The 23,005-nt window shown below is 41.2% G+C and overlaps 1 protein-coding gene across 1 annotated transcript in view; it reads right to left on the reverse strand.

The window, feature by feature from the left end:
- The window catches only part of LOC126299060 (complex I assembly factor ACAD9, mitochondrial-like), a 104,815-nt gene that overhangs the window by 30,648 nt on the left and 51,162 nt on the right, over positions 1 to 23,005 (reverse strand). Inside the window, exons 3-4 of the mRNA XM_049990730.1 lie at positions 4,345 to 4,581; positions 4,042 to 4,167 (exon numbers count right to left, since the gene is read on the reverse strand). Coding sequence (XP_049846687.1) covers positions 4,042 to 4,167; positions 4,345 to 4,581 — 363 coding nt within the window. The remainder of the gene's footprint in view (positions 1 to 4,041; positions 4,168 to 4,344; positions 4,582 to 23,005) is intronic.

Genomic DNA, 23,005 nt, shown 5'->3' on the forward strand with positions numbered 1-23,005 from the left:
GCAGTTGTACATGCATAATCTTGTCTCTTGCGTTACCTCATGAATCATTTGGCATTGATCACTGTTCAGTAACACAGTATAAGGAGAGACTTCTACACTGACATGAGGATGATCTGGCTGACATCTGTCTGTCACAGTTTGATATCTCTTATTGAAAGCTTCTAGAAATTGAAAAATTGGTGATCTCTTCCTTGGCTCCATCCCTAGTGTCCATCATTGTAGAGGCATTCAACTGGCATGATGTGTTGGATGAGTATTGACATATATCAGCATCTGAATTCACGTCCTCTAATCCCTCATTGTTCACAGTGTCTTCACCTTCAATTTTCTCTGGTACAAAAATCTCATCTCCATCAGTGAAAATAGTTTCTGACTCAATGTTGGCATTCACTAGAAACTCCACGCCGATGGGATATGTTCAAAAATATCCTTCACATAGGCATAGAATATTACCTCAATGACATGATAAAACTGTGGCAAATTGGAATGTGTATGTGCTAAAATGCAACACAGAGCAGCAACAACTGTGCAAAAGTGCTGATTTTTGGCACTTCAATGTTGGCTTGTTTACGTTTATCCAGAATAGAAATTATTGTGATGTCAGATTGAACCCTTCCACCAATTTAGGTACTGTAATAGTTCGCACGATACTGGTACTGCAAATCAACTGAGATTTTGCTTCAGTTACTGTCTAGCATCTTTTTCTCAAGGACAGAGCCACGAGGTAGTGGGGAATTTTGAAAAGGAGCTGCCAACTGACAACAGCAGACAGCGTGTTTACTGTCTGTGGTGAATAATGGTGGACTGGAGGAAGGTGTTCAGTTCACTAAGTGTACCGTGATGTAAGCTGTTGAGTGTCATTGTGTTCTGATTTTACAGAACCAGAATTGTATGAAATCATCTGATATGTGGATTTTAGAAAAGCAATATGAATGTGAATTGGCACCAGCATGGATTCCTTAAGTTGTGGCCAGTGGTTGATACAAGTTGTGTTGAGGAACATTCTATTGTCACTTGGTTTTTAGAACACTATCTGGTCGGGTAGTGCTAGGCAATTTCGCGGTTTCTGAAGCACTGCTAACAACACTGCAAGTAAGGTGCTATAGTAGAGTGCTGTACTGAGCACACATTGTAAGAGTTTCTTGTTTATCAATCATCAATCTGCTGTGTCGCAATAGGAAGCTGGGAGGACGAATGTCTCAGTATTATGAGTGAAGGACTACTGGTTCTTAATCAGCTGGATGGATGGCATGTTTGGAAAGATTCTCATTCAAAGATGCAGTTGTGGAATTCTAACAGATGCACTGTCTCATCAATGAAAGATACATTGAGTAAATCAGTCTGTTATTTTAGTGTCTTATGCATGCAGCTGTAAGCATTCATCAACAGATGTTTTACTAATATAAAATGTTATTGTCGGTTGTTTTATGGCAGACACATCTCTGGCAGTTTATTAATTTTAAGTTGGGTGGGGGAAGGGGACAGCTTCAGAATTTATGGCATGGATAACGTTATATGTTTTGGTTTTCACGTACTGGATCAGCTGTTCTCAGAAATGCTTGTGTAATATTCTCTTGACCCTTTATGGACTGCTGGTTACTATGGAGGAACATATTATCCTACAAGTCAGCTTTGATAATATTTGCATGTTACAATTTCAATTTATGGTTTCAATGAAATAAATGTATGTCACTATGAATTTTCTCCCTAGTTAACTCAAGTGTACTTGAATTTCCATGGCACACTATTTAAAATGAAATGTCCAAGAAAATACAGATATCTTGTAAATCCTAAAACAACGTGAAAAAGAGGAGAACAAATTGGGTAAGGTCATACCATTTCATGAACGAAGAAAAAAATTGGATATGACATTGACGAAGTTGGATAAGGATCATTTGGACCCTTTCTGCTGTTCTAGTGTGCAGTGCTGGCTGGTGATGTGGTAGGCACATTAAGCATTAAGGAAAGTATATACGCAGAGCAGAGATGAATATGGGATCATTCTAGCTATGATACAGGCCAAAAATGGAAAATACACTGACAAGTGATTTTGACAAAGGGAAGATTGTTATGGCCCAGTGCCAGAAAACAAGCATCTCGCAAACAGTGAAGCTTGCCAGCTGCAAGTGTGCAAATGTTATGGGCGTCTATGGAAAGTGGCTGAAGGATGCTGAAACCACAGTTACATGAGAAAGTGTTGGCTGTCCACTCATAATCACAAAACGTGGAGGTCTGAGGCTTGCCTACCCTGTAAAGCAGGACAGACAGTCATTTGAAACAGATCTGATAAAGTACAATGTGGGTGCAGGTACATGTATTCTGGAACACACATGGGACCTATGCATAGGCACTGTATTCTGGCCACCAAATAGAACACAAGCATTATTGATGAGCTCAAAAACTGTCAGTTTACAGAATGCTGGTTATACTAGATTCCACATCAATGTGGCAAGAAATATTCTGGACAAACAGTGAGCGCCACTGAAGATCGCTACTGAGAACACCAGCAGCACACTTGCCTAGTGTACCCCATGAAGTCACTGGTTGCGGAGCACTGTTTGTCTGAGACTCAGGAGATGAGTTATGAACACACCAGGATTTTAGCAAAAGCATTCAAATACTGGGACTGCTGAAATACAAACAAAGGACAACCACATCAACTGGGACTGCAGCTATAATCTCAGAAAGGCTTGGGAACCACCACTGAGTCTAATTAAGGAGAAGACACTCAGCAAACACAACAAGCTGGCTGCCAGAGTCTGTGGAGTGCTTAAAGCCACACTGCCACATCTGGGACACCCCACTGGCTTTTGCAAATGACAGTTGCCCACAAAATTGTCTACTCAATCATCAATGCCTGCCATCACGTGCAGACAAGAGTTTCAAATGGACTGCAAGGGAATGAGATAGATGTCAGCCATCCACACCAAGTCAGCTCATCTGTGCACCTGATGGTGGCAACATGTTCAATTGCTGAAATATTTTGCCAGCTGCGTACAATGAACAAGCATTACACCTGTGAAATGTTTGATTTTCATGACTATGAGCTTCAGATATACATGGAGTTGTTACCTTTACTCCTTCCATTAACTATATTTCACCAAGGTCTTCCTAGCACCACGAACATAATATACTTAGCCCAAGGAATTGCATTGACCTGACTACCAGCAGCCCACACTATGGCGCATATTGTATCAAAACTTGCATAAATAAAAATATCTGGCACAAAAGTTTGGGATATCCTCCTCAATGAAACTATCTATCAAGAGACTGACACAATCACTAGTACAATGAAGTAGAACATAATCTCATTTGTTTCACTTCTTATAAGTACTACAAAACAGGATTTACAAGTATTAACGAGATCTGCAAATGAAGATTGGAGGACAGTGGATCCTATAAATCCAACAAGATGTCAAAGCACTTTAACTCGAGATAGCAGATGCAGAGAAAAACATAAAATTAACTCCATTGTTAAGACAGACAAATTTTTAACAGAAGTGAAAGATAGAATGACTTTAGAGATTTCAGGTGAATTGAGGAAATTGTGGTCAAAACAAATGAAAAGGTACTGGGTGAATCACACAAACCTTCAAAGAAAATCTGAATGCGGGACAGCTCAGGTGATCTAATGTGACCAAGGAAGAAGAAGAAGAAGAAGAAGAAGAAGAAGAAGAAGAAGAAGAAATGACAGTGATGACGACAACAACATTCAACACAAATGACTATTTTAATTTAGTTTCTTCACATCTTTCCTGAAACTTGAAATTATTCTTTCATTCTAAAACCATTTTGCACTGAACTTTTATCATCTACAATTATCTGTAAAAACCACACACAAACAATGTAGTATGCAGTTCAGTGAGCAGCCTTCCATTGTCACATCTACTGTACTCTACAACAACAGTAAAACATGATGAAAATATATGGAAATGGCTTCATCGTTTGTCTCCATTCACTCAATTTTGCAACTGACCACGTGCATGCATGCACTCACACACTCACACAGTGTTTTGTATGTATGTAGAAACAGTTTACTACCGCACATGTATTGGACCCTCTAATTCCAAGCTTGTCTTCTGGTTTTCCTGACGTTACACCACCAAAGTCTCTCTCCACAATAAAAGCTGATACAACTTCTTCCTTCTCTCCTTTGTGATTTTCTACCTAAAATAAAAAAGCAAACTATGAAATAACATAACTAATATTTCACATGAACTCCATTTTATACTGAGAATGGAGTTCATATAAAACTCATCAACTGTCCAAGAGAATATTATGCTATATAATTATTTACTTGAAATAAGATGATAAATCTGAGAAGAATATCATTAAACATCTTACCTCTGCTTTTGCAAAAACTGTAAAAATGTTTGCAAGTCCTCCATTGCTAATCCACAGCTTGCTACCATTCAGAATCCATGACTTCCCATCCTCAGATAACTTTGCACGTGTCTGGATTGATGCAGCATCAGAACCACTGGAAGGTTCTGTTAAACAGAATGCAGCAATCCACTCGCCAGTTGCTAAATGAGGTAGATATTTCTTCTTCTGTTCTTCAGTACCAGCAATCAGTATTCCCTAGTATTTTTAAAAAAAGAAATCACTTCAATGAAAGAGGTTTGAAGTAACTAAATAACAGCCATAGAGTTCACTAAGTGTACAATGGATGAAATATCACACATTTCAGTGCTAATAATAAAGTATTATTAATGATAGACACATGTATTACAACTAGGTAACTATTACACGAGTACAACAGGGGATTGCAATGTGAACACATTTTCAAACAGCACAATCCCAGAATTCATGCCTTAAATATTATTACAGGCAATCCTTTTGGGCTAGTTTATAAAGCAAACATTTAGCAGGGACTTTCCTTTGAGATGAAAGTGTGTTTAATTTGTAATGTGTTCTGTTGATTTGAAGCAGGCAGGAACGTAATTCTCAATATTTATTCCCAACAAAGTTACGTTAGAAGTAAAGTAAACAGGCTCCAAATACTTTTTAAGTGGATTTTTTTTCCATCTTACATCGTACACACTGTCATGTGAATATACACAAACATGTACCAGATGGTACATAAGGAATCATAAATTGACAATCAGCATATATTAACAAGTGTATTGTTAAACAGTGTAAATTACACAGGCAAGTCTGTAATCATCTGATACAGTCTTTGGGTCATAATGATTCTGAATCACGTATTTCATTTAACAAATGCCTCTGTCACCAGATGACTTAGATCTCTGTTACTATAACTCATAAAAAGGGTAATAGAAGGACCACTAATATGCAAGGTTGCATGTGGCAGTATGGAGTATTTTTAATATTTTGGAAGATGAATGGATACTTTTAAGTAGCTATGGCACAGTTTCAGTTCCAACTGGCAAAAACCTACATAATACTGACTTTTAAATCATTGTCTTTAAAGAAAAACACATGACCATACTGTATTTTTTTCCTTTCCTTAGGAGCTAGGAGGGTGGCAACCCCCCCCCCCCCCTCCCCCTTCGTGTATGAGTACCCTTGATTATATTTGTTACAGTTCTGGGAACCCCTCATGTATTATATCCCTGAATTTAGGGCACTACAGCAATATCATAAATCTCAGTAGCCGACACTTTGGCACGTAGATGATATACAAAAAGGTATCACACGCAACAGACTACAAATATTGACATAACGTTGATTTTTACATACAAATGACCTAGGAATATATACAGTAGGTATCATATAATATCACAGATATGAAAAATATGTTATAATATCAGTGGCCAATATACAACAGCTATAAGCAGTATTGTTACATATCTTATACCTCCTACGCTCATCAATTGTCATGTAATCTAGACATCAGGCACTACTTACAGACACAAATAAAAAACAACCAAAATGTCTATGTATAGTTGATTAAGAATCAGATATCATACCACCTAGGATAATGCTATGAGGGAACTGTTGTGTGATATAGAATCCAAGAACATAGTCACATATGGTATCTGTATATCTATTCACAACAATATCAGAGAGATGTTACACAAATAGAATAAATATATGGTATCAATGGAGAAGTAGGAACATTGACAAATAATACCATTATTGAAACTATTACATCATGTGATGTAAAACATAAGTACAAGATAGTGAACCTCAGGCACTAAAACATTGTTAATATAGTGACCATAATAAATTTTAAGAAACCAAGTATATCAATTTCCAATAATGTGAGGGCAATGTTAGAATATACAGGGAAACACATATGATATCACTAAAGGTACATTAATGTTGCCTTATGATTATAATATTGCAGTTGGGTTAGCATTTGCAATAGAACATAAGCACTGCATAGTTATCTTATAACTTAGATCTTGGTCATAAGAAAGTAAAATTAAAAGAGCAACCTAACTTTTGGTGAAAGAATGCCTTAAGTATTTAACAATGTCAATACTACATTTTCTTCCTTAAGTTGTCCAACACATTTATCAGCAAAATCCATATGAAAATGAGCAATACACAAACAGGAAAACTCTGGTACCACGCGACACTGAATTTGAATCCACGTCAGACGTCATGGACGTCAAAGACCCATAGAGGTCTCTGCACCGTAAGCTGTGGCTGCACCGTAAGCTGTGAAGGCGCGTGCCTCCAGGCTGCTTTTAGTGTGGGGGCACCACAGTGGAACACATGATCCCAGCAGCCAACAGCGGCACCCCCGATAGCATACTTAAGCGCCGGCCTCTCGCTCAGCCAGTCAGTCTGATCTCGCTTACGTCGGTTTGCACCTCGCTTTGCGCTAGACTGCTTATTTCCTGGTTCATGTTCGAGTGGACGTGTTTGTTTCCTTGTGATTCTGTTGTTCGGTCTTGTTGTATTCACTCTGTCCTTCATTGGTCGTGTTCATCCTCTTCCATTATGTTGTTGTTCACGGGCCTCTCCGCAGGTCCCACCGTGCCTTCCATCATTGCTACCCCACGACCGTCCTGGTCGCAGTTACAACATTTTGGCAACGAGGTAAACGGTGGTTGTTCTTGGTATGGAGGCGAAGTTGGTCTGTCTGCTGGAGCAACAGCAGCAGCTCATGCAGCAGCTCATGCAGCAGCAGCAGCAGCAGCTCCAGTTAGACATCTTACAAAAGTTGCTGCAGTTGCTAACGGACAAAGTCGATGCCCGGGACGCGTTAGCGCACCAGCTTCAGGGCCCTCGGGTGTCCAATGCTTTCCCACGTCCGCCATCGTTTCCACCCTTTAATGACGCTAAAGAGGACTGGGAAACCTACTTACATAGGCTGAAACAACATTTCACGGATTTTTAAGTCACGGACAAATCCTTGCAGCGGTCGTTGTTTTTGTTTTGGGTCTCTCTGGACACGTTCTTTCTTCTCCACAAGTTGGCACCATTGTCCGATCCTGTGGCTCTCTCTTTCCAGGAGATTTGCCTTTTGTTGACAAACTATTACTCCCAATGCTACCATGTGGTCGCCTCTCAGCTGGAGTTCCACCAGTATCATAAACAGCCTGGTCAATCGTATCGTTCCTGGGTCACCACTGGTGGTCATATGGAAACCCATTGGGTCCCTCCGGCTGTGTGGGGACTTCGGCACTGCAGTCAATGCTCAGTCCCTCGTTGACACTTACCCCATTCCCAGACAGGAAGACATTCTTGCCAACCTTGCTGGGGGAGAGTATTTTTCCAAGATCAACCTGACTGAGGCATACCACCAGTTGCCCTTGGATGCTGAATCTCAGAACATCATGGTTATCAACACATCTTTCAGATTGTACAAGTACAAGCGCCTTCTGTTTGGTGTCTCTTCGATGCCGGCCATTTTCCAGCAATTCCTAGAGCAGCTTACCCAGTCTATCCCTGCATGTGTGAATTATCTGGATGACATCTTGGTCACCGGGTGCTCCCGCCAGGAACATTTGCAAAACCTCAGCGCCTTATTTCATGCTCTGCAGTCTGCTGGTCTACGCTGTCGGCTGGACAAGTGTTGTTTTATTCAACCAGAAGTGGAATACTTGGGCCACTGGCTTAGCAAAGATGGCATTCGCCATTCGGGTCGTAATGTCGCAGCCATTGAGGCCCTTCCTCGTCCCAAGGACTTATTGGAACTGCAGGTGTTTCTGGGCAAGGTTACTTATTACTTAAAGTTCTTGCCCCAGGCTTTCTCCATTGCTCAACCCCTCAATCACTTGCGTCGCAAAGGGTTACCTTTTGTTTGGACTCCTACCTGTGATCAGGCTTTCCTCCGCTTAAAGGCAAGGCTGAAGTCCACCCCTTGCCTTACTCCCTTCTCTCCGGACCGCCCCTTGGTTGTGGTAGCTGATGCATCGGCATACGGCATTGGGGCTGACCTCACACACCGGGATGCTGATGGCTCTGAACAGCCCATCGCTTATGCCTCTAAGACGTTGACCCCAGCAAAACAAATCTACTCCCAGATTGAAAAGAAGGACCTGGCAATCATGTTCGCCATCCAAAAATTTCATTGCTATCTCTTTGGGGCAAAGTTCACCCTCCTGATGGACCATAAATCCTTAGTTACACTTTCCGGACCCTACTCTCACCTTCCTGAGTGGACGGCTCAACGTCTCCAGCACTGGGCATTGTTTTTACGTAATTACACTTACACCATCTCGTATAAGGCCACCGCCCACCCTGCTAATGCGGACGCTTTGTCACGTCTCCCAGCAGGCCCTGATCCTGCCTTTGACCAACAGGAGGTCCTCTGCCTTCACATTGATTCCGCCTGCCGGGATGCGTTGGACGGTCTTCCTCTTATGGCTGCTGACGTTGCTGCGGCTACCTGCCACGACCCTGTCTTGCAGAAGGTTCTCAACTACGTGGTCCATGGGTGGCCATCCTATGTCACTTGTCAGATGCAGTCCGATTTCAGCCCCTGGCGCCACCTGTCCCACAAGCTCTCCGTGGTCAATGGTGTCCTTCTGTTGCTCACGGAGTCAGATGCCCACCGGGTGGTCATCCCTCCAGAATTGCGGCTTCGGGTGCTCAGTTTGTTACACTGCAGGCAATGGGGCATGTCCCGTATTAAAGTTTTGGCTCACCGGCATGTGTATTGGCCTGGCATCAATGGCGATATTGAGCGCCTGTGCCTTGCCGGCCTTGGGATCGCATCCATATCGATTTTGCGGGCCCGTTTTTGGGGTCCATGTGGTTGCTCATCATTGATACCTCCTCCAAATACCCATATGTTGTCCGAATGGCGTCCACCACCACGGAGGCTACTCTCACGGCCCTGACCCAGGTTCTCGCCATTGAGGGCCTGTCCCACACGTTGGTCTCCGAAAATGGTCCCCAATTCACAGCTTCCTCCTTCCACGATTTCTGTCAGGCCAACAGTATCAAGCATATCCGTAGCCCCCCATTCCACCCTTCATCCAAATGCGCGGGGGAGAGGCTTGTCTGCACTTTTAAACACCAGTTGACTAAGGCGGTCAAAACATCTCCAACCACATTGGCCCTCACCCTGTTTTTGAGCACCTATCACACTACGGTCACAGTCTGGCAGAGCTCCTCCACGGGCGCCAGCCGCGGACCCTGCTCCATTTGCTGATGCCATCCTCCTCCCACCCTCACTCCCGGCCCTCGCAGCGGTAAGCCCCTGGCGTGGCCATATGGGCCTGTGAGTACAGGCACAAGGCAGGTTGGACACCCGCCACGGTCGTTGGAGCCCATGGGCAGCATGTTACATTGGTGCAGAGGTTGAAAGGATTGGAGCGGTGACATCATAATCAGCTCTGCCCTCGTGCTGCCTCTGGCCTCGCGCCGCCACTTCTTTCCCTACCTTCTTCAGGTATGCACATGATCCTCAAGTCACCGTCCCAGCCCCCGGTTGCTGTCTCCCCGCAGGCCTGCTGCCGGCCATCTTCGCCTCAGGGTGGATCGGTGGCTCCCTCCCCCGCCCTGGACTCTGGATCGGCTGTCAAGGATACCTCGATCGACCCTTCCTCCCCGCCACTAGCGGCGGATATGACCAGTTCCTCTTCCCACTGCTGCCCACCTTGGCACCATCTGGGGCGTTTCTGCCCCTACACGCAAGTTTCAGGGGGGAGGGATCTGGTACCCGCGCACCGCAAAATTTAAATCCGTCCCAGATGTCATGGACGTCGAAGGCCATAGAGGTCTCTGCACCATAAACTGTGGCAGCGCGCACCTCCGAGGCCGCTTTTAGTGTGGGAGCGCCACAGTGGAACACGTGGTCCCAGCGGCCAATAGTGGCGCCCCCCATAGTGTACTTAAGCGCCAGCCTCTCGCTCAGCCATTCAGTCTGATCTCGCTTACGTCAGTTTACACCTCACTTTGCCCTAGACTGCATACTTCCTGGTTTGTGTTCGAGTGGACGTGTTTGTTTCCTTGTGACTCTGTTGTTCGGTCTTGTTGTATCCACTCTGTCCTTCGTTGGTCGTGTTCGTCCTCTTTTGTTGTGTTGTTGTTCGCGGGCCTCTCTGCGGGTCCTGCCGCACCTTCCGTCATTGCTACCCCGCGACCGTCCTGGTCACAGTTACAACAAAAACAATTTAACTTTTTTTGAGTATGAGGGTATGAATCTAATGCCCCTTAGACACTGGCTGCAAAAGGCTTACACATCAGGAGCCAGATAGGTTAGAAAGTTAATCATTTTAATTGTAGAACCTCAGTAAAGTTTACAAAAATTATTGTCAGGTTGTTGCTTGAAGTTGCAGAAAATCTCAGTCTCTTCTAGTACATTCACATCTTAAACTTTACTAGTCTTGTGTATCAGCTTCATGTTATTTTATATATTGCCTATTTTATGTACAGAAGACATGCACACTCAAGGCTGAGGAACCAGAAAGGTAGGAATGTTGCTGAAATCTGATATTTAATTTTCTGCCTGTCCGCCCAATGTAGAACTTAATCATATTGGTCACAATCTAATCTGTATACATGTGCCTGATCACATGCTGACTTCTGTTTTAAGCTATTCTGGAGCCTAGTTTTCATGTCATTCTGAAACATTATTCTGACATCACTATTTCTAAATATTTGATTAATAGTATCAGAAATTTTTCCCACATACAGGAAAGATACATATTTAGTTTTATTATTATTATTATCATCATCTTTTACAATGGTGATTTCTTGATTTCTGTTTCACCATTATACCCATTAGCTGAAGATACATATCCAAGTGTGTCCAATTCTTCATTAAAATTGTCTAAAGACATTGGTATTCTATGTAGCCTTTCTATCATGACATGAAAATATGTATCTTTATATCTGAATGGATGGCATGATGATAATAGTTGTGGTTGATTTCCTAAAAATGTGTAAGACATATTTTTTATCTACTTCAGAGATTTGTAGATCAAGAAAGTTGCTCTTATACCTCTTTTTCCTTTTCTACAGTGAATTTCAAGATGGAGTGTGCACTATTAAATGAGGTGTATAATTCTTGAACATCGTCATTTCCATTCATCAGCAATATAGTATCATCAAAATACCTTTTATAATACTTCGTATTCTTCATTAATTCTACCTTGCTGCTCAATACGTCACAATCTATGTGATCTATAAAAATGTTAGCCAAGGTACCAGCTAGGCAACACCCCGTGGCTCTCTCTTGCGGTTGTTTATACACTGGACAGCCAAAGAAACTGGTACTGCCTAATATCATGTAAGGCCCCCACGAGCACGCAAAAGTGCCACAACATGACGGGGCAGGGTCTTGACTAATGTCTGAAGTAGAACTGGAGGGAACTAACACCATGAATCCTGCAGGTCTCTTTGTAAGTCTTTAAGTGTAGAAGTGGGTGGAGATCTCTTCTGAACAGCAAGTTGCAAGGCAACCCAGATATGCTCAATAATGTTCATTTCTCGGGAGTTTTGTACCCAGTGGAAGTGTTTAAACTCAGAAGAGTGTTTCTGGAGCCACTCTACCAATTCCGGACTTGTGGGGTGTCCTGCTGGAACTGCTCAAGCCATAAGAATGCACAACGGACATGAATGGATGCAGGTGACCAGACAGGATGCTTATGCATGTGTCATCTGTTAGAATTGTTCTATCCAACTGTACACGCCCCACACCATTACAGAGCCTCCACCAGCTTCCACACTTCCCTGCTGACATGCAGGGTCCATGGATTCCTGAGGTTATCTCCATACCCACACATGTCCATGTCCATTCGCTTGATACAATTTGAAACCAGACTCATCTGACCACGCAACATGTTTCCAGTCATCAACAGACCAATGTCAGTGTTGACGGGCCCAGGCAAGGCATTAAGCTTTGTGTCATGCAGTCATTAAGGACTTTTTAAGTTTTTGCTGTTAAAATGTATAATTCACCAATCAAAATAAGGGATGGGACAATACTCCTGACATTAAAAGTTAATAAATGTTTGCACATAACCCTATGTATATCATTCATTGCCTTTTACAAAGAATGGAAGGAAAGAAGGGCGAAGGTATCATATTTTTCTCTCTCTCTCTCTCTCTCTCTCTCTCTCTCTCTCTCTCTCTCTCTCTCTCTCTCACACACACACACACACACACACACGCACGCACGCAATAAGCTGGTATCAAAAACATTATCATTATATTATTGCTTTTTAATGTAACACTCTTTATAATCCATGTCAAATCTCTGAATATTATTGAAGAATGATTACTGATAGCAAAATTATTACTGAATGTATTGAACAGCTCACATGTGTTTCTTGATGATAACTGTATTCTTGAAGATTAAACTGTTTTCACTGAAAAAAAAAAGAAGGGAAAAATGCTTTATCATCAGATGTAGTGATATAGTTTTCTATACTGCCCCTTTCTGTATCTACTTTCACATGACTGCACTTCTGTGGATGATAAAATGAACACACTAATATAAAAAAGATTTAATAAGGAAGAATCAATGCCTAAGCTGCTGCAATCATTTGATTGCAATACTAGTCAATTTCTAAAAAATTGGCAATTCTTGGAATCGTGGAATTGCAATCTGTAGCAAGTAAAAAATTTAGCCTACAGGCTAGCTACTTACTATAAACTATACTTTATTTCAAAAATTGTGCTTAAATTTTAGTGTTTTTTTCTTTTTTTATTATGTATTACTCCAATAATTGACATCATTAAAGATGTAAAAAGTTATGTTTATGGTCCAATTTATTTCTGCTAATAACTCTCCCCTAACTCTCAAGCAGCTTTTTCATCTTGGTTTCCCAGTCACTTAGGAATGAGTGTTGCAAAACACCTTCTCCAATACAAATATCAGCTTAATTATTTTTTTTATAAGCCCCACTTATCAATTAATCTTCAAAATGCACAAATGCCCAGCATTTATTCTGGGCATTTGCCCCAACTTATAAATGCCCAGGCATTTTACACCATTCTTACCACATAACAGAGCCTGAGGTTTCAATATCTTGTACTCATGTTTTACGTCATGTGATATAATAGTTTCAATAATGGTATTATTTTTCAACATTATTGGTTCTCCAGTGATGTCATATATTTTTTTCCATTTCTTAACCTATCTCTGATATTAATGTGAATGATGTACCAACACCCTATGGGACTATGTTCCTGGATTCTATATAACATTAGTGAACCTGACAATGCCTTACAATTACTGAAAGTTGTATGGGAATTGGATATACATCCCTATCTCCTCCCCCCTGCCCCCCTGACCATCTCCTCCTCACCCTCTCTTTGTCCATATCATTCTCCTTCACTGCCTCCTTCCTCTCTGTCTATCTACTCTTCCTCCTCCCCCTCCCCTTTGTCCATCCCCCCTTTTCTCCCTCTCCATGTCCATGTTCTCCCCCTCTCTGTGAATCTCCTCTCCTTCCCCTCTCTCTGTCTTTGGGCCTTGTTTATTGTTATTGCCAATGAAAACTTGATTGGGAATTGAGGTCACTTAAAATGAATGGGTGAACTGGTTAGGATCATCAGTATATGTGATATGAGAGACCTCTCCTGCTGCTGGATCTGCGAGGATAGTAGCTTCAATGATAGTGTGTCATACAGGTTTAATCTGAATTTCAGATTTCAGATGATTCAGATTCAGTAGCAGTATTCTAATCATAAGCCGATAAGCCACAAATACAACTTTGTTGTTTTCTGTTAAAACAAACTGCAAGGAAGGAAACAAAACAGCACATAGCTGTGTATTTAATTTTTATTTAAATTTTTTTATACATAGAAAAAATATATACGACAGCAACAATTTGTCTGCTGGTTGAAATGCCCTCGTATCATAGTTAAAATTGACTGCAAGAAAGGAAACAAAGCGCACATTTTCACAGCACAACATTTTCTTTCTGGTGGTTTGTTTTAACAGGAAATCTCTACAATGTTGTTTAAAAAAAATACATCATATGTTTGTCTGAATGTTTATTAGTGTATTGAATAAAAATTTGAAATATGTTGGTCAAGTATGTTTTGAAACTTGCTAACAGCTTTCCCCTATTACGTACTATATTTATTGAAGGAATATGTAGCCTATGTCCATCTAGATGTTTATTAGAATATTATATAACAATGTAAAGTAAATCAGTCAAGAAGCAACAGAGATTTTTGCTAAAAATGTTTCTCCTATATAGCTTAAGTCTTTCCAAATATTTATTAGATCATCATCAATCAGTCAAGAAGTTTGAGATTTTTATTAACTATGTTTCCTTATAAAAACAAATATAGCCTATGTTCGTCCCAATGTTTGTCAGAGTATCATGTTGAAATATGAAGTAAATTGGGTAAGAATTTTTCGAGATTGTCAACTGCATTTCCCCTTAATGTACTATATATACCAGCTGATTACAAACTATAAGAGAAAGAAATACAGGTTTCTGGATAGAGAAAGGTTGAAAGTTTTAACACAACTTCATTGTTGGTTGGTTGTAGCAACATGCCAACTATGGCACAAGAGATTATTTTCTATGTGGCAATTTGCGTGAAATCAATCCATCTTTCAATTGCAAAGTGCATTCCACCATCGATTTACCGAGAAGCCGCTGCTGCACAAGCAGATTTATGATTAGCATACAAAATTCTTGGAAGCTGGTTGCATATGCAAAGGGGACAGCACTGGTCAGCCACACATGTCTGTTGAAAACGTTGAGCGTTGCGGTTTATCGTATCACGACACTGCTGCTCGTGTTGGTTGAGATCCAATGACTGTTAGCAGAATATGGAATCGGTGGGTTCAGGAGTGTAATACGGAACGCCATGCTGGATCCCAACAGCCTCGTATCACTATCAGTCGAGATGACAGGCATCTTATCCGCATAGCTGTAACGGATCGTGCAGCCACGTCTTGATCCTTGAGTCAACAGATGGGGACATTTTCAAGACAACAACCATCTGCACGAATAGTTCGACGACATTTGCAGCAGCATAGACTATCAGCTCAGAAACCATGGCTGTGGTTACCCTTGACGCTGCATCACAGACAGGAGCGCCTGCGATGGTGTACTCAACGACGAACCTGGGAGCATGAATGCCAAAACGTCATTTTTTCGGATGAATCCAGGTACTGTTTACAGCATCATGACAGTCGCATCTGTGTTTGGCGACATCATGGTGAATTGGAAGTGTGTATTCGTCATAGCCATACTGGCATATCACCCGGCGTGATGGTATGAGATGCCATTGGTTACACATCTCGGTCACCTCTTGTTCGCATTGACGGCACTTTGAACAGCGCACGTTACATTTCACATGTGTTATGACCCATGGCTCTACCCTTCATTCGATACCTGCGAAACCCTACATTTCAGTAGGATAATGCACGACCGCATGTTGCAGGTCCTGTACGAGCCTTTCTGGATACAGAAAATGTTCGACTGCTGCCCTGGCCAGCACATTGTCCAGATCTCTAACCAACTGAAAACGTCTGGTCAATGATGGCCGAGCAACTGGCTCATCACAATACGCCAGTCACTACTCTTGATGAACTGTGGTCTCATGTTGAAGCTGCATGGGCAGCTGTACCTGTGCACGCCATCCAAGCTCTGTTTGACTCAATGCCCAGGCATATCAAGGCCAGAGGTGGTTGTTCTGGGTACTGATTTCTCAGGATCTATGCACCCAAATTGCATGAAAATATAATCGCATGTCAGTTCTAGTACAATATATTTGTCATATGAATACCCATTTATCATCTTCATTTCTTCTTGGTGTAGCAATTTTAATGGCCAGTAGTGTACAACCTTTAAGGAAATAAGTCCTCAGATTCCTCAGTATGGCAACCACATAAGTTTATCATCAAAAGTGAGGCCCAAAGGGCCCGCAAACACAAAAATTTTAAATGGTGTCGCCCATTTTACAATCAGAGAGCTTAAAAGAATGACAGTAACATTAAAATATTTTGGGAGGATTCCTTTATTATATTTAGTGAGGTATTGCAACATGCTTCAAAGGATTTTGTCATGACCTGAAGCCTTGTTGCATAGTGCAGCCCCATTTGTACTTCTCAACAATCACTCTGTGGATACAGGATGCAGAATCCTGGCTAGCAATGGCAATGATTTGAGTTAAATTCTCTGTCACTGTTTCTGTAAAGTCTCTCTTGTCAGTCATGATGTTCTCATACTTCATTGCAGCATTAGTATGATACATCACCTTTCTCCACTGAAATCATCCCAACAGCTTCCGATACTTGTTGGTTTAGTGCAATGGCTGATGGAGCTAAGGAAGTGCTGCAAGAATCTCTTCTCTCTACTTAATTATATAATGACACTTCGCATCCCCCCCCCCCCCCCCCCCCACCCGCCCTATCATCCAGGAAGGCTAAGATTGCCTGCACTTCAACCTCCACATGTGCACTTGCCTGCTCCCAACTGCAGAACAACATCAGACATTCAACCAACATACAGGCTGTCATCATAGTTGTCCAGAAGACTTTGGTATAGATGCTACACTGGCATGGTGTCTCAAGCTAATGATTGGTTTCACAGATTTCTGGACACAGTTTCTACATTCTAACACAACCAATTGGCTATATGGTGTCAAATTTGTCTTGCCAAGCACATAACTTTGTGACTTTCTTATGAGCACTGTTGGGTCTGGTAGAGTATAAAGACCAGGAAATAATGCAGTAGTGGGTGCATGGACTGGAGAACAAAGGCTAGATCAATGGTAGAGAATGGACCTGTAGCAGTACTGAAATGTATGTTCTGTCCAATTTTCAGAGGGCGCAGATCACCCTACACTGTCACTTTATTGGGAACATGAATTAAAATAACAACTTTGTAAGTCTACATTCTTTTGTGGCTATTGTCACTGATGGTAAAGTCTTCTGGGTTATCAGGTGCGTCATATTTCTCTTCAAATTTTTTCTTAATAGTGTGAAGTTATGACTCCTCTGCTGAGACCTCCTTCAGGATCTTCCAGTGTTGCTGATAAGCTGTTAACTGTCTAAGACTAGTGTTGGATTCAGTTTTTTTTTTTTAAAAAGGGAGTTTTCCTGCATTTGTTCTGTAGAAGTGAAGTAACTGGATATTTTTTTTTCAACTGCTGTTGATGAACCATTGCTGTTCCATAGGTATTCCATAGCAACCAACTGAGAAAGAGAGGAGGAATGTTTACCAAAATATTACTGTTGTGCTGCAGAGGTGGCATCTTGGTATTTGTTAGGCTGCGTATTTACATACTTGATGGCAAGACGACACGAAGCCAGAATCCTGTAGCTGTCCTATTTATTGAAATTACTTTTGTTCTTAGAGATCTCAACCATGTCTTGGACTTTCCTTTTATAGATGTTACATTCTTTGGCTAGCATTTGTACATTACTGAAATCTACATCCTGGCAGTGGTTGTCCTGATGTTCTGCCACCACACACTTCACATTTTGTTTTAAATATGCATGGTGTTTGTGCTCTTTACTATATTTTTAATTGTTTTCTCAGTTTCCACTATACAGGGTGTTCAGAATCTCATGTTAGAAACTTCTAGGACTTTTAGTAATATTCTGAATAGGAGACCATGTCCGGAAATTTACTGTTTCCATGCTACAGCCATTAGAAAACATGTTTGCTAGGTAGGTATGCAACAGGGTTGTCACGATGGGGAGTGAGTATTGTGGCGATACCTGTAAGACACCGCTAGCCCACGCCTCTCGCGGTGTGCGTTTAACCCCATTTAAATGACGCGCCAAGCGCGCGCCCAGCGGCTGTACGATTAATTAAATAATCGGCGTGCTAATCACAGTTGAAATCTCTGGTCCAGAGGGACGTGAAGAGGCTGTGGTCCAGAGAGAGAGTAGAGTCAGTCGAGTCTTGTTCAGTCTTAAGAGTCAGTCGAGCTAGAAAGTGTCTTGTGAAACGATCATTCTGTGGATAATATTAGTGTGATGATTTCTTTTATATGTGTTGTGTTGTCTTCTTCGATGAGTAAAAAAAAAAAAAATATAGGTAAAATAAATTTTTGTGATGTCCATCAATAAGTTCATTCCAGTAAAAATAGAACCACTTCCCTTCACCTTTATTCACCCTTTTTTCTTTCTTTCCTTTCAACAAAATAAAAACAAAAAAATTACCACCCTCCTTTTTTTTTAATTCCGGACATCACACTGGCGACCGTTTACAGGACGCCAATCTTCGGATTTTACTGGAATGAACTTAACAAGGGCAAATTAAAGTAAAATCATACGTGTAGTAATATTTATTGTCTTGTACATTGGCTAAAAAACTGTAATTTTCTCTTTCATGCCCAATATGAAAACGAGAGCTAACGTTGTTTCAAGATTAACAAGATTTCTGCAAGCTTCAACGCAGCGCGGTGAGTAGTGCAAAAGCATTTGTTCTGCTATGCCATTGTCCAGCGTGCGCCTCCCGCCTATGCTAACTTTTATTCCCATTTCCCATGCCTTTCCCTAAAAAAGAATCATACCCTTTGTCAATGGAATTTCTATTATTGTAACATTGAAATTCAACAGTAAGATATGCAGAAGTCATTGTTATGAGTCAATCCTGTTTGTTACGTCATGTCACCACTTTCAGATTAGCTACGCGAATACGGTTACAACCACAATAATAATTCAGACATTTTTGGAAATTCTATCAAGTAATAGTTATTACCGTCTAACTATTTAAATTTTATTTATCTTTTGTACTTTGCAAGCCATTGCCGTTCTGGGTGTACTATTTGTATATTTCAAGTTTGTTAATTATTGGCAAAAATGGAACAACAGCAACAGCAAACTGATAACGGTGATGCTACTGTATCATCAGCATCCCCTTTCCTAGGCTTTTCCAGCCCAGAATCTATGGAATTTACTGCAGGTGTATCACATCAAATAATACTAAGTAACGAAAGTAATTCATCAGGTGACACACCCAATAATCCTGACCCTATGGAAAACGATAGTAGACGTGTCCAACTAGGGATTTCCCACTCCGATCCTAATTTGCACAACTCTAGTGAAAGGAACAATGATCCAAACATTGATCCGAATCAGTACGGAATTTTAATACAACTTCTTACGCGAAGTATGGATAGCATCCTTAATGAAAGGTTTGATAAACTAGACACTAGATTTGATAAACAGGAGCAGAGTACAAAAGAATTAAACAGCAAAATCGATCAATTGTCTTCTGAGGTAACATCTACTCTGGAAAAACAGGCTAACCAAATCTCAGAACTTAATTCAAAAACGACACAATTGACCGAAAGTTTCAACGAATTGTCATGTCGTGTAAACACTCACGAAAATTCCTTTGTTAAATATCAAACAGTGACAAATTCCGAAATGCAGTCATGTAAAACCAAGTTGGATCAGGTCACGAACGCTCAGGCTCAGGTCAATGATCTAATTCAGAATTTCGTGCAAAATCAAACCACCTCACAAAATAAAATTTCGATGGATATCGAAGGTATTACTCAACAAGTTAGCGTAGTATGCTTACAACAATTAGAAATGAAAGAAAAAATTTCCCATTTGGAGGAAAAAACAGAATCGCTTTCTTTAGAGTGTAACGCAAACATTGCAGAAAAATTAGTGCACGAATGTGGTATTTGCAACAAGCTCATTGAGCAAAGGGTAGAAACCGCTACAAAAGAGATTTCACACCAGGCCATGTCGCAGGTGCAAACCGAGACAAACACTTTAAAAAACCAAATTTCTCAGTTATTAACTCCCGATTCTAACGTAGTTACTGTTCCGCCTACAACCCCACTCACAACGAGTTCACCGCCTAATTTCACTGTGCAGTTTGTTCCACAGTCTAACAGCGAATCACTTGCGAGCGAAAAACATCAAACAGAGCCGCTCTCAGTGATCGCACAAAACAGTAATTCTCAACCACCCTTGTGCCATGAAGTTTCACCAGGGAACAATAGTTCAGGCCCTATAGTGCCTGCCGGTATTGTTGACGGTAACATGATTAAACATGCCTATTTTCCAACGTTCAGTTCCGATGATACCCAAGCGGTGCACCCGATTGTTTTTATTAGGTCTTTTGACGGAATGTTTCCGCACAACTGGTCAGATGCGGAAAAGATTTTTTTTGTAAGTAATCTGTTGAGGGGGCGAGCATCCAGATGGGGAGCTGAAATAAAAAGGCAAAATTTAACTTTCAAGCAATTTGAAGAGGCTTTTCTGCAGGAATTCTGGTCAGAACATGAGCAAAAACAACTTCGACGTGAAGTTCACAATCCCGAACCATACAACCCTCGTAAAGAAACTTTGCGTCAATATTTTGAAAGATACCTGGACAAAACACTTTATTGGTCAAAACCGGCCGATCTTGCCGATGTGATTAACACCTTAAAAAGTCATTTACCCCTGCATTACCGGACACAATTAATTGGTGTTCCGGAAACTAACATCAAGAAATTTCTAGATTATTTGAATGAAGTAGACCTTGTGTTTAGAGGAGATTCAGGGAACACTCCACATATTTATAATTCTAATTCCAACTCTCGCCAAAACAATTGCCATAATTTCAATCAAAATAACAACAGCGGTAACATGTGGAATGCAAACCCGCTTCCTCAAAATCAGGGGCAAAAATCACAACAGCCCAACTTCACACAATATTCGCAGCAATCTTGCGATCCCCGATTCCAAAATTCCAACAATTACAACAGTTTTGGTAATGGTCAATTTTACCGAAAAAGTAATAGTAATGGCAACAGACGCAATGGTAGTTTCAACAACAATCAGTACTCCAGAGGCAACAACAACCGTAACCGAAACAACAACAATCAAAATAGACGTCAGGATGGAAGATACAACCCTGGTTATTTTGAGAGAAATTCGCCATATCAGCAGAATAATTGAAATTGTCAAAATTCTAGAGTCAGTTATCCACCCCCGCAGTGGGGAAACCCGAACTATACAGCACACAACTACAATTATATGTTTCCGAATGCACGACACTTTGTACCAACAAACAATGCTAATAATCAGGACTGCGGTAATCAAACTCCACCGAATACCAAACATGTCCATGAACAAAGGATAAATATTATTGAGGTAAGTGATGACCAAAATGCGTCGCCTAATAGCGCGGCGGAAAACATGAGCAGACCGGCGTAAGCGCCCAACCCCCGGTCGAGAACGTGAGCACGGGCGCAAATAATCTTGCAAATTGTTTTTTGAGATTCCAAGACGGACACACTATGGAACATGACCTTCTTGCCGAGAATAATAAGTCTAGTAATAACGACAAAGTAAAGGTAACGGTTCAGGCAACTGCTGTTTTATCGTTAGAGAAATCCATTGTAGAAGTGTTATTCGACACTGGAGCGTCAGCAAGCGTGATTTCTAGTTCCCTGTACTTGGATCTAGATAAAGGTTCTAAACTTCCGACGTTTCCAGTGCAGAACTGCCCAATCATCGGTGCCACTGGAAACAAATCAAAAAATGTCAAATTACAAGCTCTTCTAACTTTTGTTGTTTCCAACGTGCATGTTCGTTATCATTTCCTTGTTGTGGATAATTTAACAGTTCCATGTCTTTTCGGCATCGATTTCTTAAATCAGTATCGAGCAGTGATTGACTTAGGGAATGGTATCTGTCAATTGACGGTTGAAAAGCAAAGAATTTTGATACCTTTATCTAAAACAATTAATAACAACAATTCTTATCGGGACGTACGTCACTTGAAAGTACAATCTGTGCCCATCACTAATTTTTCTATGACAAACAATTGCAATTCTTCTTACAATGCTGATAGTAAAACTCTGTGGGAAAAATGTGCCGAAGCCTACCATCTAACTGATTTGCAAAAACAGAATCTGTTTCACCTTCTTCAACAATTTTCAGTAGTCTTTCAAGATAAACCTGGTATCATACGTGGGTATGTGTACAAGATGGATGTCAAACCCCACCTAACATTTTGTCGTACACACTACAATATACCGTGGTCTAAAAAACCAACGGTTATGCAGGAAATTAACAGAATGCTACGTTGAAAAATCATAGAAAATTCGCACTCGCCGTATTGCAACCCTTTGTTGTCAGTTTCGAAACCCGATGGAAGCGTGCGTCTTGTTCTCGATGCACGCGAAATCAACAAAATTATTATACCGGTAAATACTCGCCCTGTAAATCTGGACGAACAACTCCTGAAATTTCACAACGCCAAATTTCTGACTAATCTCGACCTACGATCGTCCTACTACCAGGTTCTTCTACATCCTGAATCACGTAAATATACCGCATTTTTGTGCGAAGGACGATCATACCAATTCCGTGTTTTGCCATTCGGGTTACGAATAAGTGCAGGAATCTTTATCGAGGCGCTTGACGACGTCCTCGGGCCAGATTTACTTTCACAAATCACTCCCTATGTGGATGATTTAGTTGTGGCGACTGCTACCTGGGAAGAACATGTCGATCTTCTAAGACAAATTTTGATTAAATTCGCCGATGCAGGCGTGACAATCAATTTGGAAAAATCAAGGTTCGCCCGACAACAGATTAAGTTCCTTGGCCACATCATCACGCCGGAAGGCATCAGGCCGGACTCTAAAAAGACTGAAGCAATTCGCAACTTTCCTGCACCCCGAACCAAAAAACAAC

This window comes from Schistocerca gregaria, chromosome X, assembly GCF_023897955.1.
Source record: "Schistocerca gregaria isolate iqSchGreg1 chromosome X, iqSchGreg1.2, whole genome shotgun sequence".
Lineage (NCBI taxonomy): Eukaryota > Metazoa > Arthropoda > Insecta > Orthoptera > Acrididae > Schistocerca > Schistocerca gregaria.